This window comes from Acomys russatus, chromosome 27 (assembly GCF_903995435.1).
Source record: "Acomys russatus chromosome 27, mAcoRus1.1, whole genome shotgun sequence".
Lineage (NCBI taxonomy): Eukaryota > Metazoa > Chordata > Mammalia > Rodentia > Muridae > Acomys > Acomys russatus.
Genome location: NC_067163.1, coordinates 8,839,368 through 8,857,183, shown reverse-complemented (window position 1 = coordinate 8,857,183; position 17,816 = coordinate 8,839,368). Strand labels below are relative to the sequence as shown.

General features: G+C 47.3%; 1 protein-coding gene across 1 annotated transcript in view; it reads right to left on the bottom strand.

The window, feature by feature from the left end:
- The window catches only part of Dlgap2 (DLG associated protein 2), a 132,357-nt gene that overhangs the window by 45,557 nt on the left and 68,984 nt on the right, over positions 1-17,816 (bottom strand). Inside the window, 1 exon segment of the mRNA XM_051169449.1 lies at positions 3,442-3,589. Coding sequence (XP_051025406.1) covers positions 3,442-3,589 — 148 coding nt within the window.

Here is a 17,816-nt window from a genome sequence, read left to right as displayed (position 1 = left end):
CGGACACCACGTGGCCGGCTGCTCGGAGCCCCTGCTGCCTTGAGTCCTCTACAGCGATGGAGGACTGCGCCTGGAAGCTGTGAACCAGCACAAGCTGTTTCCCTTTGGGTTTTATCACGGTGACAGGAAAATAAACTAAAATACACCTACCCTTTGGGTTCTCATGCATTGTGGGTCTCTCTCAGGTGTGTGTGTGTATCTATACAGACACACATATATAGATGAGCCATTGATCAATGGCATGTTGGGGATCTCTGGGATGGCAGCCAACCAGACTTCAGGGACATAGAATAGCACTGACGCTTGCTATCTGTTCCCCTACTGCCCAGCCCCTCTTTTTGTCCCATATCTCACACACCATGGGCTTAGTGAGGACCTGCATCCTGAGATCTGGTGTTTATCCTCAGTGCCTGATGGGCACTGGCAGACCCCTTTGTCTGTCCTGAGTATTAGTCTGACGTTCTCCACCTTGGTGCTCTCCTCCTCCCCACATCTTCCTAGTTGCCTATGACAGTGAAATCCTCAGAATCATGTCATGCACACAGCTGTCTGTAGCCACAAGGGTGAAACTTAGAGCAGGTTCCGTCCATGTTCCCAACACCACTTCCCTACCTACGCCGACTTCCTAGTCTACTCTTTGACTTGGCCACAGGCCGAGGTCATGAAAACACTCTCCTCCGAGCTCCTCCTTTCTCCCTGGTTTAGAGTTTGAACAAGTTTCCCATCTCTGTTGTGATCACCTCTACTTCCACGGCCTCACTAGCCAACCGTGGACCTTTCTGGGCTGTCATTTCACCAGCTCCAAGTCCATCAGGTAAGATTCCCGTGTTTTCCCCATACCAATGTGATGTCTTTGCTCCTAAGGCCAGGAAACTCTGGCTCCTCTCTATCCGGTGTCATGTCCAAACCAGATTTCATCCAGTCTTCTCTATCCCTTCCCTCTCTCCCTGTCTCCCTGTATCACCCACACGCCCAACACACACAAACAGCTGACAACTAAGATTTTTCCCCTTGTTGTTTCATTGCAGCAGGTCTACCACAGCTTCTCGATACTTGGGTCTTGCTGGCAGACAGTATAAAGGAGGATATTATCTTAAAAGTCTGTCAAAGAATCAAACCAGTTGTAAGAAGGATGGGATGGATCAGAGCATGGCTGACCGGGAAGGTATGTGACGTCAGCTAGAGACAGACATGTCAGAGGAGACAAGTTATAGCATGCCATTGTGAAAGTCTCAAGTCACAGCAAGTCAATGCCCAGAACACATGGCTGCAACAGGGACAAATCTGGAGGACGTTGTGCTCAGTGAAATAAGCTAGTCCCAGGAGAACCCCTGCTGAGTAGTTACACTAGCAGCTGGTACCTAAGATAATAATAAAAGGAGAACAGGGTGGCCATGGGCTGGGGAAAGGAGATAGGGCTTCAGTTTGGGATGATGAGAGCATTCTGGGGCTGAGTAATGGTGACGGTCTGACTGTGTGTATTGGAACACAGTTGAAATGAAACTTTCCAAGTTATGTGGCTTTATTATATAGTGTTTCCTCTTGGAGAGCACCAGGAAGCTCTTCAGACTCAAGAAGTAAACAACTAACAAGTCTCAGGAAGTTCCTGAAACTTACATAAGATTTACAAGACCATTTAGCATGGTTCTATAAACAGTAAGATTTCTGGGGAAAAGAACCTTTTCAACCTACCAAGCTGACTGCAAATTGTGCAGGGAGCTCCAGGGAGGCAATGTTCTTGGGTCATTACTCACGGGGGGGCGGGGGCAAACTCTTTAGGGATAGAGTTCTCTTTCAGCTGTCTACGCTCTGGTAAGTGACTCAGCTTAACTCGTTTGTTCCCCAAATTGGGCTTTGGCAGAACTGAAGGGCGAAGTGTGAGTGCCCTTGAGCACAAAGGAGACTTTTTCATCTCAGATGGGCATAACCTAGCAGTTAGTGGTTCTAGGTCCTTGTCTCACAAATAGGAAGAATAAAATTCATGGACAAATGGCGGGTGGGTGAGACTGAAAGAGGATTTTTTTTTTTATTACTATAGGAAGAAATTTAAAAGGAGACAGCTCAAGATTTATGGCTGGCTTTATGATTCTTTGCGTCAATCCCCAAGTGTTGGAGTTACGGGAATGTGCCACCATACCTGGCTTTATGACCTACTTTTAAAAATTGTTATTTGTCAGACGAATTGAATTAACAAAAGGGAAGGTGTTTCCTTTAGAAGATGGAAGTCTACCTCAGCAATCCTTATCCTGGGGTGGGAGCTGTTACAATGTACACTGACTTCGCCTGGCTTGTGGGTGCCTTCCAAAGTCATCTTTGATTCTTCTCTGTGGAAATGGGGGAGTTCTGTTGGTGAGCCTCTGAAATTAGGGGAAAGACACGCCCAGCAGTTAGAGGAAAACTGCCTGCGTGTCACTTTCTGAAAAGGGATCGTAAGGAAAGATGTATGACCCCTGGCTAGACCACAAGTGTTCACAGCACTGTCCCTAGCCAGGGGGATGTCTTAGTGCCTGAGTTACATACCATAAACAAATACTGTTTATTTTTGTCATGGCAACAACAGACATTGCCATTATTGAATGCATGCAGGACTCTCCCCTCAGCAATACCCAAGTCCACTGACTTCTCTGTCCTACCAACTGCATAGAAGAAGGAGGACCCTGGGTCCAGGCTCTTCCATTCCTTGGCCAAAGATAATGGGAAAAGCTAATATTAAGTTTAAACTGTCATTTTTTCTTTAAATTAAAAAAATATTGTTATATGTTTTTGAGGCGAGGTCTTGCTGGTGGCCTGCAATCCCTTCTTCTCCTACCCCGGCTTCTTGTACGCTGGGATTACTGGCATTTAAGTTCTCTTTTTACTAGCATTTCCCACTAGTAAGCAGGTGCTTAATTAGCTTAGAAATTCAGTCCTTATTTGCTGCATAGCCCAGGATGCATGATGTCAACAGTACTTGCTAGCTGTTACTGTATACTGTTTGGTCAGTTTACCCAGGTGAGAAACCCAGGCCCCCTCTCTGCCAGGCCCAAACCCTAATACTCCGGGTGACCTGGGTCTGCTTGGAGGCTTGGTACTTACTGAGGCATAAGGCCTATCCACCCCAGGAGCAAGTGGTACTCAGTTTTTCCTCTCTGCTGTGCTGGGATGCTGGAGAACCAAGGCCTTGCCTGTGCCAGGCAGGTGCCCTCTGCTGTGTCCCACTGCAATCTGTGACAACCACTAGGCCTTGCTGGTTCTGTTTGGAGATGTAGGCTAAGCCAATGAGGCTGTTTTGGTGGAAAAGGAGGAAAGCCCATGGTAAATCAAGAGAGGCCATTGCATGTTCCTTGTAGGCAAGAGCTGCCCAGGATTGTCTGCCCACTGCCTTCCGGTGGAGGCCTCTCACCCCAGCACAGCACTGGTGGCTGCACTCTATGTGGAGAGGAAGTGCAGAAGAGGCCCTACCTGGCTCACACAGCTGGCCTGGCTCAGGGTGCTCACAGCCCGCATGTAGCTCTGGTTTCTGGACCGGAACTTCGGGGAGTTGTAGTTGACTGATGGGTCCAGGCTGTGACCGACGGGCACCTCGGTGGCAGCTTGCAGATAGCTCTGGCTACAAAGACAGAGAAAAGTCAAATGTGGTCTTAGAGCATCTGGGGAAGGGGGGAGAGGATGGCTCTCCTAACTTCATGCTGTGGCTGGTAGGATGCTTCCAGCTAACCATCTTCGAACGGATGACTTTGCTTTATGCAAATGTTATGGGCTTTGCATCTACAAATGTAAATTTCATCAAAAATTATGGGGAAAGCAATGAAGGCAATTTGGCAAATTGCTTTGAGACTTTTCTTTTTAATGGCCAGGCACTGAGGTTGAGATCACCATCTATTAAAGAGAAAAACAAAACAATAGCGGAAGACCTCATAACTCGACAGACAGGAGAAAAACTCTGCACCCAGATTTAAGCCAGACCCCTCAAGAGCCTCATAAAGGCTCGCTTGTTGGCAACTTTACATACTTGGGGGAGAAATAAAGGTGCTGCTTTAGCTTTATTTTTGAGGTCTGTCTTCATTTTTATTTCTGCGTATGCATGTATACCGATGTGGGAATATGAGGCATGAGTGAAGTTGCCCACAGAGGTTAGAAGATGGCATCAAATCCCCTGGGGCTGTAGTTACAGGTGGCTCTGAGCCACCCCACATAGTTTCTGGGAACTGAACTCAGCAAGAGCAGTAATGGTCTTAACCACAGAGCCATCTCTCCAGCCTCTCGCTTGGTTTTAAAGTGAGCGGATTATACAGCACAAGCAAAGAGATAGAGCGGGAAGTCTGGACCGGTGTGTTCTCACAATGTCCATTTTCTCCCAAGCTTCTTTAAGGGCAGCACTTTCCACCTGGTTGTTTTGTAAAACATTAAAGTGTAGGGGAAGTACTGAGGATGCTCAGCAGCTAAGAGGGTCTGCTTAGCCTAAATGTCTGGGAAATTTGGTAGCTTTCCTTTTAGATTTTATTGTCAAAATTTCCACTGTGTCACAAAAATCCATGCAGTGGTGTGGGAAGATGGCATCAATCACTTCCGCTCAGGATGGGGAAGCATCAGGTTCGCTGGCGCAGCTCACATGTAGAAACACCGATAATTACTAAACAGATTCTGACCCCTTTATATAATTTGTTTTAGTTTTTATTTCTTTATAAACGGGGCATCAGGTGCAAGGGGGAGGGCTCAGGCAGAAGGAGCTACTGAGCTAAAATACCCGAGAGGCACGCGGTAGGAGAGAAGCAGGCCCTCCCTCCTGGTGGCCCTCTGGCCTCCGCGTGTACCACGTGTCCTCTCCCACAAACACATATGATTTGAAAACTGGACATCGGGGAAAACATTCGACTTTATAAAATCCATTTGGCAATGTTCACTTATTGTAGACTTGAAATAATTCTGTTAAAAGCGGTTTTTACTTTCAAATAAGGTACATCACATGTTCTGGCTCTGAACATCCACTGTCTCCATGCCTTTTTCTTCCCATGTTTCTTTGCAATCCTGATTTCTTACTTGCATGTCTACCAAATGCTCCTCACATCTTTTCCATTAGATTTCCCTACTTATTACCATCACTATCCATACCATTTTCAAGCTGTTTCTGAGTCCAAGAACCGTAAGAAGAACCAGTAGTCCAGCTGTTCCTAGCCAGTGTCTGGTCCCTGATGAATGTCAGTCACACAACACAGTCAGAACCCGGCTGGTGGCCTATGCTGGTATCTAAGCACGCAGTTCAGCGTCCCAAATAAAATTTCTAACCTTTCCCAAAGTTGAGCGAGCACCTAAAGGAAAGCCGTCGCTGCAAAAACCCTTACAAAATTGGTTTTCTTGCCGGGCACGGTGGCTCATGCCTGTACTCTCAGCATTTGGGGAGGCAGAGACAGGTGGATCTCTGTCAGTTTGAGGCTAGCCTGGTTTACAAAATGACTCCAGGACAGTCTTGAAAAAACCAGAAAGAATAGTTTCTTTTAGACATGAACTCAACAATAGTTATCATTTGCTACCTTCAGTCACAGCAGAGTCTCCATAGGCATTTAATTAAACTGTTATAGTACTAGAGACCACCCCACAGAAGCCCATGTCTGTGTTCATGAAGAGTGAATGGCGATGGCTCAATGCAAAATTTTACCTTTTAACTCTGAGATCAAAGCCCCTGAATAAGAGGCAGGGTGTGACAGTGTATCCTCTTACCACACCTAGCCTTCCCTTGGTATCTGTAGGGAATTCGTCCCAGGACCCCAGGGTACCACAATCCAAAGATGCTTGTATGCGTTTCCTTCTGCATGCTTTGATCATGTCCCATGACTTACATGCCTGACATCATATGAGTGGCCTGGTATCTGCATATAACCGACGCATTTCCTTCTATATACTCTAGTCATCTTCAGAGGACTGGCGTGCCTAACACAATGTAAATGCAGGTAGCTGTTAGGCATCATTTAAGTGTCATTTAGTCAGACCAAGAAAACTCTACGTGTTCAGCACAGAGGCAGTGACCACTGGCAGGCACCCATACTGGAGCATCAAGAGGCCATAGCAGGTTATATCCTCTGGCAATTTCACTCTCCCAGCTTCAGTACAGAACTCCCCTCATGCTAAATTTTGATTTTGCTTTCTGGAGCTTCCTGGAATTTTATATTTGAATGCTTGTGATTGGTTGAATCCATGAGTGGGAACCCAGGTAAAGAATGCTAACTATATGTTTAAAATAGTGGTGCAATTCCCTTTAGCCTTACTAGGATTAACAGTGATTTTTGCAAGTGTTATAGTGTACCTTTGTATGACGCTGTGCCTCGAATGTCACAGTCTAGGAGCTGGGTGTGATGGTTCATGCTTGTACCTCAGCACCCTGGAGGTTGGGGCTGGAGGGTAGTTGTAAGTTTGGGGCTAGCCTGGGCAAGAGCCTCTTTCATAAAATTAAACCCAACAAAACTCGTAAACAAATAAGTAGACAAAAATCACATACCTGGGCACTGATCACCAAGAGCAAAGAGCACAGTGAGTCTAGGCATGCACAGGTGAGGGCCCTTTGGACATCACAGGGGTGGCAAGTCTCATGCCGTCCCTGGGAAGGTCTTGCCATTGTGAATCCTTCAGAGATTGTTCTGGAAGCCCCCTAACATTTCGAAGTGGACTTTCTTCCTCTTGGCTCATTCAAAGTGGCAATTTCTACTTTGTCATCTCGGTTGACAGAGACTTGAAAAATAAGTTCCTACATAGACGGGTGGTAGCTCTAGAAACTGCAGAAGGAGACCATTTTCTGGAATAACGTGCGATGATATTTTTGTCCTAGTTTTTGCCTTTCAAATGCTGCTCACATTAGATCTTCATCTATGCGTAAGTGAGGCAGGAGCCCCGTTTTGGAATACTCCAAGAGAGATAAGTAATCTCTTGATGGAAAACAACGGGGTTTCTAGAATTTCACTTTTTTCCTCCACTTGCAAATTGTTCCAGGTTATTTACTGCATTTTTGGACCGCACACCTCATTTGTAATTTTAGATAGTTATAAAAATGAATTTACATAACACAGTATCTGCCGGTGAATACAGTTATTTAGACCTGTGTAAATAAATTTGAGATAAAAACAAAAGAAAATATCCTCTCTGAGTCACCTTAAAAGGCAGTAAGGAGTCTACTCAGGTTTTAATAAGTAGAGAAATAAGAAAACAAGCCTTTTGTGTTCAATGTCTTCACTCCAAATATAGAGAACACCTTTTCATGTTTATAAATGGAACAGGACAGGAATAATACCCACTTACGAACAGCCGCGCTTCCTCCACTGCCCTAGATGGAGGTGGCAAACCACATTAGGTGTGGGTGTGCTTCCTCCCGGAAAGCGGGACTCCTCTGTCTCTTAGCACACAGTTTACAGAATGCCCTAGTCAGTCTCTGTCCTCAGGCCATGGCCTCTTTCTATATCCTCTAGGTGTTTGCAGCACTGGCAGTCCTCGGTCCCTGCTCAGGACCCCTGTGAGGATCTCCCCATGTGAACCTCAGGTTGATTTCATGGGCCACAGATGTGGGCTCTCCTGCCATGGGGCTCAGGAAGGTTGCTCCACTGCTTTGCCCCCAACTGTGGGGCTGGTGGTGTCCAGTTCACAGAGGGCTTGCTCAATGGCTGGAGTGATATGTTCTTTTCCCCAAAGGGTTGCCCCCATCCACTCCTGAAAGCTGTTCTTTGAAAACTAGGGCTGCACCGCTGGGGGAGGAGGGCCCAGCCTGTGCTTCTGGCTACAGCCCTGCTGGGCACAGCACATACACATGTACCCTCCCAGCATGGAGAGCCGAGGGACTCAGGCCACGCGCTCCCCCTACGGCTGTGATGTGTTCATCATGACTGGCACCAAGACTGTCTGGGCCTGGGGGCTCCAGCTCTGACCAAGGACACTGTGACAGGAAGTCTCCAGGGAGTGCCAGCACTGTCTACAGGGCTACAGATCCTTCGCAGAGCCGTCTGTGGAAGCTTCAGAAATAGAGCTTGGAACTGGGGTTCTTTTGTCTTAGGTCGAGCCTAGGTGAGTATTGGAAGAGGCACCTCACCCTGTGAAGGATGCTTGCCAGGAACGTGTCGGCCGTGCAGCAACAGGAGATGAGAACCAGCCCCGTATGCTTAGCCTTAGCACCCTGCTACTGATGACCTCAACCCTAAGCATGACCGTAAGCTTAGGCCTACATCTAACTCTAAGTCCAAAGGAAACCTTAACCCAGGCCTGAACTTTAACACCACTTCTTTCTTCTATACCTCTCTGGTGCCTCATGTCATCACACAGTTGTGCCATTCTGTGTGTGGTATGCTGGGTCCTCTCCTCATCTCCTGTACTTTCTGTTGCAGTCCATAGCAAATCCTTCATAGAGAGCCATGTGCTATCTGTAGGGAAATTCTGGAGAGTTTTCCTGAGCCATGTGTCAGGAACAGGGCAAGATGCTAAAACAAAAACAAAAAACCCCCCAAAAAACAAAACAAATAAACAAACAAACAAACACACAAAAAAACAGCTGAACCCATGGAGCTACCAGGTAAAACACAGGACTCCAGTAATAGTTGGATTTCAGATGAAAGATGGATCATTTTTTAAAGTCTAGATGTATCCCAAATAGTGCTCCAAATATACTCCCACATGGAACATATTGATAGGACAGAAAAATATAATCGTTTTTCTGAAGTTTGAATTTGCACAGGCATCTGGTGACTTTGTCGGTCTATGGGAGCCAGGAAGGAAGTACAATCCTCTGAAGCCGTTCACACTGTGTTGAGAGTCTGAGGGAACAACGGCTAATGGAAGCACAGTGTGCACTCGCTCAGAGTGGGTGGGCAGTAGGAGACTAGAGGTCAGAGGCGCCAGAACAACCTCGTGGGGGAGAAGATTGGAAATAGGTGGGTGGGGACCATGAAGGCTACTCCATGGGGTTTGAAATATGCAGAAAAAGTACGAAAAATGAAAAATCCACGTGTTTTCTCCCAGCCAATGAGGAAAGCAAGAATGTGGGAACTCCTGTATTTAGTCCTGGAGGTGAGAATGAGTGAAAAATGGGTCCCAAGAGACATTGTGGGACGAAAGTTTAAGGCACTTCATACAGGACAGTGCTATGGGGATGCTGAGCCCATGGGAGTGACTTGAACAAGGAATTGACTAGATGGACAGCAAGGAAGACAGAGGTGAGAGATGTTTTACATCTTCTAGACTTTTCCTAAGTGAGACAGGCACACCACAGGGAGAGGAGTGGGGCTGAGGTTGGACATTGTGGAGCATGGACACACTCACCTATAAGGATAGGACTAGGGCGCCCTACTGGTCGTACCGCACAGGTGCATGGTACAGATGCAATGCCTAGTGCTGGTCGTCCCGCACAGGTGCATGGTACAGATGCAATGCCTAGTGCTGGTCGTACCGCACAGGTGCATGGTACAGATGCAATGCCTAGTGCTGGTCGTACCGCACAGGTGCATGGTACAGATGCAATGCCTAGTGCTGGTCGTACCGCACAGGTGCATGGTACAGATGCAATGCCTAGTGCTGGTCATCCCGCACAGGTGCATGGTACAGATGCAATGCCTAGTGCTGGTCGTACCGCACAGGTGCATGGTACAGATGCAATGCCTAGTGCTGGTCGTACCGCACAGGTGCATGGTACAGATGCAATGCCTAGTGCTGGTCGTACCGCACAGGTGCATGGTACAGATGCAATGCCTAGTGCTGGTCATCCCGCACAGGTGCATGGTACAGATGCAATGCCTAGTGCTGGTCGTACTGCACAGGTGCATGGTACAGATGCAATGCCTAGTGCTGGTCGTACCGCACAGGTGCATGGGTACAGATGCAATGCCTAGTGCTGGTCGTACCGCACAGTGCATGGTACAGATGCAATGCCTAGTGCTGGTCGTACCGCACAGGTGCATGGTACAGATGCAATGCCTAGTGCTGGTCGTACCGCACAGGTGCATGGTACAGATGCAATGCCTAGTGCTGGTCGTACTGCACAGGTGCATGGTACAGATGCAATGCCTAGTGCTGGTCGTACGCACAGGTGCATGGTACATATGACAATGCCTAGTGATGGGTCATTCCCCGCACGGTGCATGGTACAGATGCAAGCCTAGTGCTGGTCGTACTGCACGGTGCATGGTACAGATGCAATGCCTAGTGCTGGTCGTACGCACAGGTGATGGTACAGATGCAATGCCTAGTGCTGGTCGTTACCGCACATGGTGCATGGTACAGATGCAATGCCTAGTGCTGGTCGTACCGCACAGGTGCATGGTACAGATGCAATGCCTAGTGCTGGTCGTACCGCACAGGTGCATGGTACAGATGCAATGCCTAGTGCTGGTCGTACCGCACAGGTGCATGGTACAGATGCAATGCCTAGTGCTGGTCGTACCGCACAGGTGCATGGTACAGATGCAATGCCTAGTGCTGGTCGTACCGCACAGGTGCATGGTACAGATGCAATGCCTAGTGCTGGTCGTACCGCACAGGTGCATGGTACAGATGCAATGCCTAGTGCTGGTCGTACCGCACAGGTGCATGGTACAGATGCAATGCCTAGTGCTGGTCGTACCGCACAGGTGCATGGTACAGATGCAATGCCTAGTGCTGGTCGTACCGCACAGGTGCATGGTACAGATGCAATGCCTAGTGCTGGTCGTACCGCACAGGTGCATGGTACAGATGCAATGCCTAGTGCTGGTCGTACCGCACAGGTGCATGGTACAGATGCAATGCCTAGTGCTGGTCATCCCGCACAGGTGCATGGTACAGATGCAATGCCTAGTGCTGGTCGTACCGCACAGGTGCATGGTACAGATGCAATGCCTAGTGCTGGTCGTACCGCACAGGTGCATGGTACAGATGCAATGCCTAGTGCTGGTCGTCCCGCACAGGTGCATGGTACAGATGCAATGCCTAGTGCTGGTCGTACCGCACAGGTGCATGGTACAGATGCAATGCCTAGTGCTGGTCGTACCGCACAGGTGCATGGTACAGATGCAATGCCTAGTGCTGGTCGTACCGCACAGGTGCATGGTACAGACAATAGGCACCTAGATTGGAAGACACCCAGAGGAGAAGGTGCTGCATTGGGGATGAGAATAAACATGCCTGCAGTGCCTGAGATGCCAGTGCACGTATGTGTGTTGTGTACAATCAAGCTTGCACCTGATACATGGTGGAGTGCTGGGCACACACCGGAGCTCTGATCTGATGCCGGACAGTTCACGTCATCCTGCTCAGCATCCCTAGCAAGAGGGTGCATTGCGGGACCCCTTGTAGAATTCTCTGGATACCACACAGGAGATTGTGCTCATTATGCCAGAGCGATGTCACACACAAAATGAGCCATGGCGGACACCCACGGGTGCCATGCTTAATTTGCTTAGAAGGCTATATGGAGGTAACTCTAGGGCTGTAGTTGTACATATTGGTGATTCTGGAAGTTGACTGAGCTGTCTTGGGACACCCTCAGGAAGCTGAGGTAACAAGCCTGATCAGAAGAATCTGATTTTTGCTTGAAAATTTGCATCGACATGCAGACCTGAGTTCAATCCCCAGGACGGGTGGGGTATTGCTGGAGGTTTACTGGCCAGCCAGTGCAGCCAAATGGTGAGTGCTAGGTTCAATGAGAGACACTGTCTCAAAAAATACAGTGGACAGCAACTGAGAAAAAACATGTCAACTTCTGGGTCTTCAAATGTGTGTGCACGCATGCATGCACACACATACACAGGTGTGCGACACACCTATCATCCATCTATCTATCTATCTATCTATCTATCTATCTATCTATCATGAAGTATTATTAATCCATAATAAAGAATTATATCTTCCAATTTTCAGCAAAAATGGATAGCACTGGAGGAGATTATATTTAGTAAAATCAAACAGATGTAGAAAGAGAAATAGCACATGTTCTCTACTATTCCTAAATTAAAAACAAGGTGAATTGGCAATAGGAGAGTGAGTGTTAGGGACTAGGCAGGATATTCAACAGCAAGGTAGGTAAAGGAAGCCGGTAGGATCAGTGTACATGTGCATATGTGTTGAAATACCACAGCAAACCCTAGTAAGTTAGACAGCTGATGCATGCTGATCAAAATAAAGCAATCAGACAACCTTATCCTCTAAGATTTCCAACTACATAACAGCTGTTTTATATAATACACGAGACTATAACACCTGCCGTAGAGTTCTTTTCAGCTAGTCTCAGGTTTGATTTATTGGGACCTTGCTTCCTTCTTCCTTCCTCCCTCTTTCTCTTCCATCCCCACTCGCCTTCCTTCTACCCCTCCCTCTCCTTTTTAAAAAAAATCCTGACATATATGGTTGGTAGAGGTTCTAGATTTTATTATTTTCTTCTTATGAATGTTGTTATTCACTCTGTCTGGTGCCTTGAGCTATCTGGGCTTGGGTCATGTGGAATAAGTCTGTGGGAGGCTCCAAGTATTATCCAGCAAACACTCACCATATTCTCATTTCCTATGAGCTTTAACTGAGTCCCAAACTTGGTTCATGGGTACACATATTTTTACATATGTGTTGGGGTGTTCTGTATGGCTCCATTTTTCCTTGCATCTTTCTTGGCACTGTGGAAGCCTGGCTTCCACCCTTTAATATACTAGTCCAACAAGATGGTGGATTTCTGCTGAAGACTTGCTACTTTGCACCTCCTGAGAGAGAAAACATGCAGGTCATGTGACTGTGGAGAGGAATGAGAGGGTGGGGGCTTCTCTCTTCCAAAATATGAGCATCTTCTACTCCTTGCTTAGTTTTGTTTTGAACTGGCATGTGTATACATTCCAGAGTTTGTCTTCTGTAGGTAAGTTCATTCAACACAAGCTTGTCAGAGCCTCCCCCACCTCACTCTTTGGTTGGCTGTGCCACCAGTTCTTGTCTTTATGTCCATGTATGACTGAGGCCGGCCATGCCCCCTGTGAGGCCATACCTCACACACTGGCAAACTGTGTACATCAACCAGCTCCACACTTACTTCCCATGCCCAAAGCCTTATGACAATAGGGTTCTGTTCCTATAAAGGTTCTCGCAGGGATGACAAATCCATCACAGGGTCCTCTCCTACATGTTCAGGCTGTTTTCTCTCTGCTTAGCATCTTGGCAGAGTCTACACTTGTTTCTGAGGACATGTGTGGTGACCAGCTGGTTTCCTAGACGACAAGCACTTGAGGAGGCAGGTGACACTGGGCATTATCTTGTCTTCTGAGGCCCCTTGGCTCTGCTAAAAGGCTCCCTTAGGAACATTTCCACTGAAAACACTGTTGACTCCAAGACCTTGTCATGCCTCACAAAAACTGGTCTTACCACTAATGTCTGCTGAGGCTAACTCAAATAGAGGGTGGAATTTAATCCTGTCACAGTCATCGTTTCTGAGATGTGTCGTTTTAAGAATTCAACCTGTGAACACGTTTTCTTATAATCTGTTTTTCTAGCAAGGCACAAAATAGACAAGGATGGTATTTTTTGAGCTATGTGTTTTGCTCTGTTGGGGCTGGCTGTAACCTCAGTAGAAGCTACAGCCACCCTGACTTTGGAGAGAAGAGTGGCTCTATTGAGAGGTGACCACATGGGCTGAGTCCCCAAGCATGGGACAGAGCTGAGATGTTGGCATAATGGCTATCATTTCAAGTTATGTTTGTACACACCTGTAGTGGACAGTTATGGCTACATGGTGAACTGATAACATAATGGACAGAGATGAGCCAGTAGGCTATCCCTGGAGCTGAGTGCTACTGGCCTTAGCTCACCACTGTTCCTTTCTCTGTGGTTGCACGCTCCATTTTCCTCTTAAGTGGAAATGTACTGCCCTGGGTCATGGGTTTGCAGATGGAGTAGCCCTGAAATGACCAGGGCATAAAAATCTTAAGTCACCAACTGAACAGTTCACCCTGAGTGGCACCCTAGGGCAAATAAGGCCACACCTTATGCCAACATTAAAGCATCTTGTGTGTGCTGTCTCCACAGGCTGTCACACTCATGAACCTAGCTCTCCTCACATATTGCTAAAGCTGGTGGAAGACAGGAACTGCCTGGTTCTCTGCAACTTTGAGGATCATCTGAAGGCCCACACCAAGCTCTGCTGGAATGTGGCAAACAAGTGCAGGGTATTTTTACCACCTGCCCTTCAAAGGTGCGGGGAGAGGAACCCTCAGGTAAGGTCAGAGGATATGGGCAAGTTTTGAGGGTTCCAGAGAAGCCATGGTTACACATGGTTTACTCTGGTTAGGGTGCAGTGTTCAGGGTCAGCCAATTGAGGCGAAGGTGAAACTTTTTAACAGTAGAGACAATGGAGTCATGAATTCATCAGTATTGTAAGGTGATGACCTAGCTCTGGCTGGCTCTGTGTCTGTGGCTTCTGTAAACAGGTTGATTACACCATTCCAGCCTGTCACAAGTACCAGGAGGAAACAGGAAAGCCACACCTCTCTGCAGCAGCACTGTGATCAGCAAGCTTTGTTGTCACAGGAGCAGGCCTGTCCCAAGACACTGCCCACTTGTCTACCATCTTGTTTCCAGAGAGGGGGGCATGGAAAGCTATAACAGGCCCCCAGATTCCTCCTTAAAGAGACATTACAGGCAGTTTAAAGACCAGACCACATTTGAGGAATATGCCGAGTTTGGAGAGAGGGTCAGGGAGTTTCTTAGGGACTGTTGAGAAATCTCGATTTTAAAAATCATTTCATCTATGAAGCATAACAAATGTATGGAGTTTATTTTCTGGTGTTGGGAGAGGAACTTTTTTTCTGCATTCACAAGAAACAATAATCACTGAAGATGTTTCCCCTGATGGTAGATTCACATTGCCTGGAGAGTTTGCAGCTCTGGAACAGTTCAAAGATCAACCACATCACCTGAGAGATGACACAGCATCTGCCTTCCTTTCCTTGCTGTTCTGAGGCTCGGTGTGCACTCTATCTGATCCAGCTCTGTCTTAGGCATCTGCAAGGAAGGTGGGAGCTGGGATTGCCTGCGGCAGGTAAGGAGACAGGAGTCCCGTTGTCCTGTGTTGGGAAGGCAGGACCCAGAAGATAGTACACACTGAGGTGACTGGAGTTTAATAACTCTCACAAAAATCTCATCAAATATTAAATGATCAAATATTGAACCACAGCTTCCTGAGGAAACTCTTGATACAGAAGCTTCCTACCCATCTCCAGGCCCGCTCCTTGGGCAAATATCATGAAGATGGGAAGTCTGTATGAACCAGCTGTAGGAGCTGTGATCCAGGCCCATTTGTGTGTAGAACCCCAGGGAGATGGGCAGCCTCTGCTTTCCATGCTAGTACGGGGATGTGAAGACAGGTTAGCAATGACATCACCATCTCATCTGGAGGATGTCAGTCTCAAGCCAGGTCACAAAGAGTGGTGAATCAGATTAGGCACACAGTGAGATATGGTTCTCAGGGCTCAGAGAGGCTGAGAGACCAGAGGAGGCTCTATGTGACCCTGCCCCTCGCTCAAAACCACACACATAACCGAGGGCAGCCACAGACAGCACTCGGTACACACCGCTGGCCAGAAGACTGATGACATAAGCTATTATGAACCACTGTGGACAGGGGGATGAGCTCACAGCATACCCACCCCTGGTCTCTGTAACTGGCTGCAGACTCAGAGTACCCCCCCCTCTTTCTATATACTTTGATTCCTTTTAATTTTATTTGATCTATAGTGAGGAACTTTGAAAGTTGTTTACTTGGTCCCAACATGGACTTGAGCCAGAGATCCAGTCCAGATAAGCCCCTATCCCACTATCCTCTGCAAGCCTAAGACCCAAGTATACTCTATTGTCTTCTGCAGGGCTGAGAACATTGTCCACCCCACTGTCTTTTCTTCGTGACTGGGACCTGTTTACTCCACTGTTCACTGCAAAGCCAAGACCCATGCATATCCCGTGGTCGTCTGCATGGTTGGGACCCTTGTCTGCCTCACTGTCATCGTCAGGGTTGACACCTACACCCCCTCTATGCCCTTTGTAAGGCTGAGATCCATGCCCACATCACTGGCCACTCTAAGACCAGGGTCCAAGTGTACTCTGCTGACCTCTGCATGGGTGAAACCCTTGTCCTGTCTATCTGGGCTTCATAGACTAAGCCTGGTCTTCCACATTTCCCTCATAAGGTCTTCAATCCAGGTAGGTGGCCCATCTATTTCTGGTTTTAGACTGGGACCCTGAGTGTTGGTGTCCTCACTGCTTCCTGCTGTCCTAGCCAAGCCTTTAGGAAGGCTTGCTGGCTTTGCAGTCACAGTACACAGAACATGATATCTGCTGTGCTAGTGGGAACCTTGTCACATGAGGAAGTGGGTCTATGTTACTGGGGGCCCTAGCACTGGTCTCCCTGCCTCTCCCCCTGTGGTGTTTCTAACTAATATCCACCTGAAGAAGTAGTTCCCATGACAACTGGAACGAGATTATTCTACTCACTTCTAGTCACTGGCTCCTTCTCAACCTCCAATGAAGATGGCTATGGGTGGACAATGACATGACCAACACACTCTGTTCTCCCACCTCCAACCTGCTGTCCTGATAACCAGTGACACTACTGTCCCCTTTGGGGTAGCTGTCCCTGCCACACTGGACTCTTACTCCCATGAATGGTTAGAGGTGTCCCCTCATTGGTTCACTGGCCACTCTGGACTCTCACTCCCCTGAATAGTGAGGCACATTCTCACCTTAGGTAACCGGCCACATTAAACTCTGCTTCTCATGAAAGGTGAGGTGCATTCTCACCTTGTCACTGGCCTTGCCTAACTCGGTCTCCCCTAAGGGTGAGGGCCATTCCTACCTTAGGACTCTGCCTTCTCCCTGTAAATACCTATAGGCCCAGATCCCTGTGTTCGGTGTGACCTTTATAGTGAGTCCCAGTATGACTATGTTATTTCTGACCTCTGCCTTCCATCACATACACTCACATGAGCTGGCTTGATGATACCACTCTGGGAGCCCTCCCCACTCCCTTTTAGCTTCAGCGTGCTCGGTACTCACACGGTCTGTTGTTCTCAATGCCTGCTTCCTTTGATAGGATCAATGTCTTTGATGGCTGAGATTTGTCTGTTCATTTCAAGTCCAGAGAACTCTAGACTGTATGTGATGTGCATGAATTTTTAGTAGTCGGAGCACTGTGGCACACAGGAGCTGAGTGGATGCCTGTGGGGTGAAGGGAAAGCTGCTGCTCTTTGTCAGGGAAGATGCTCTGCTTGTGTCAAAGTCTCTGGGCTCGTAGCCTGGGATGGTTGGTGGCACCTTGCCATGGCTCAGGCAAGTCTGATGAGACAGAAGGGCCAGGCAGCTTTTTTCTGCACTAGGTATTCACATCTCTACCTGCATCTGGCCTTGGACAGTAGGTTGTAGAAGTCTGTAGATTTCCTACTTTGCATGGAACTTTAACTTTCAGACCAAAGAGTCTTGATAATATACAACCCATTTAGAAATGGCTTATCTAAAAAGAAACCCAATTTCCATAGCACCTACTGGCCACAACATATCATTAATAAGAAATATCAACTGATTTATAATAAAATGATATTCTACTCTTTAAGCCATATTAATACAATCAAAAAATTTCTGAGCATTGGACATACATTATGAACAATGCTAGACCTCAAAAATATGCTAAGTAACTGTGTAGCTCACAGGGCTGATATAGGATTCAAATAATGTGTGTATTAACTGCCTTGGCTTGTGGTGAGTGTTCAATTAGTTCTCAATTAGAGCTGGGAAGAATTGTGAAGTACTTACCTATTTGTTTGTTTGTTTGTTTGCTTTTGAAATAAATAAAATTTAAATTAAAAAATATATTC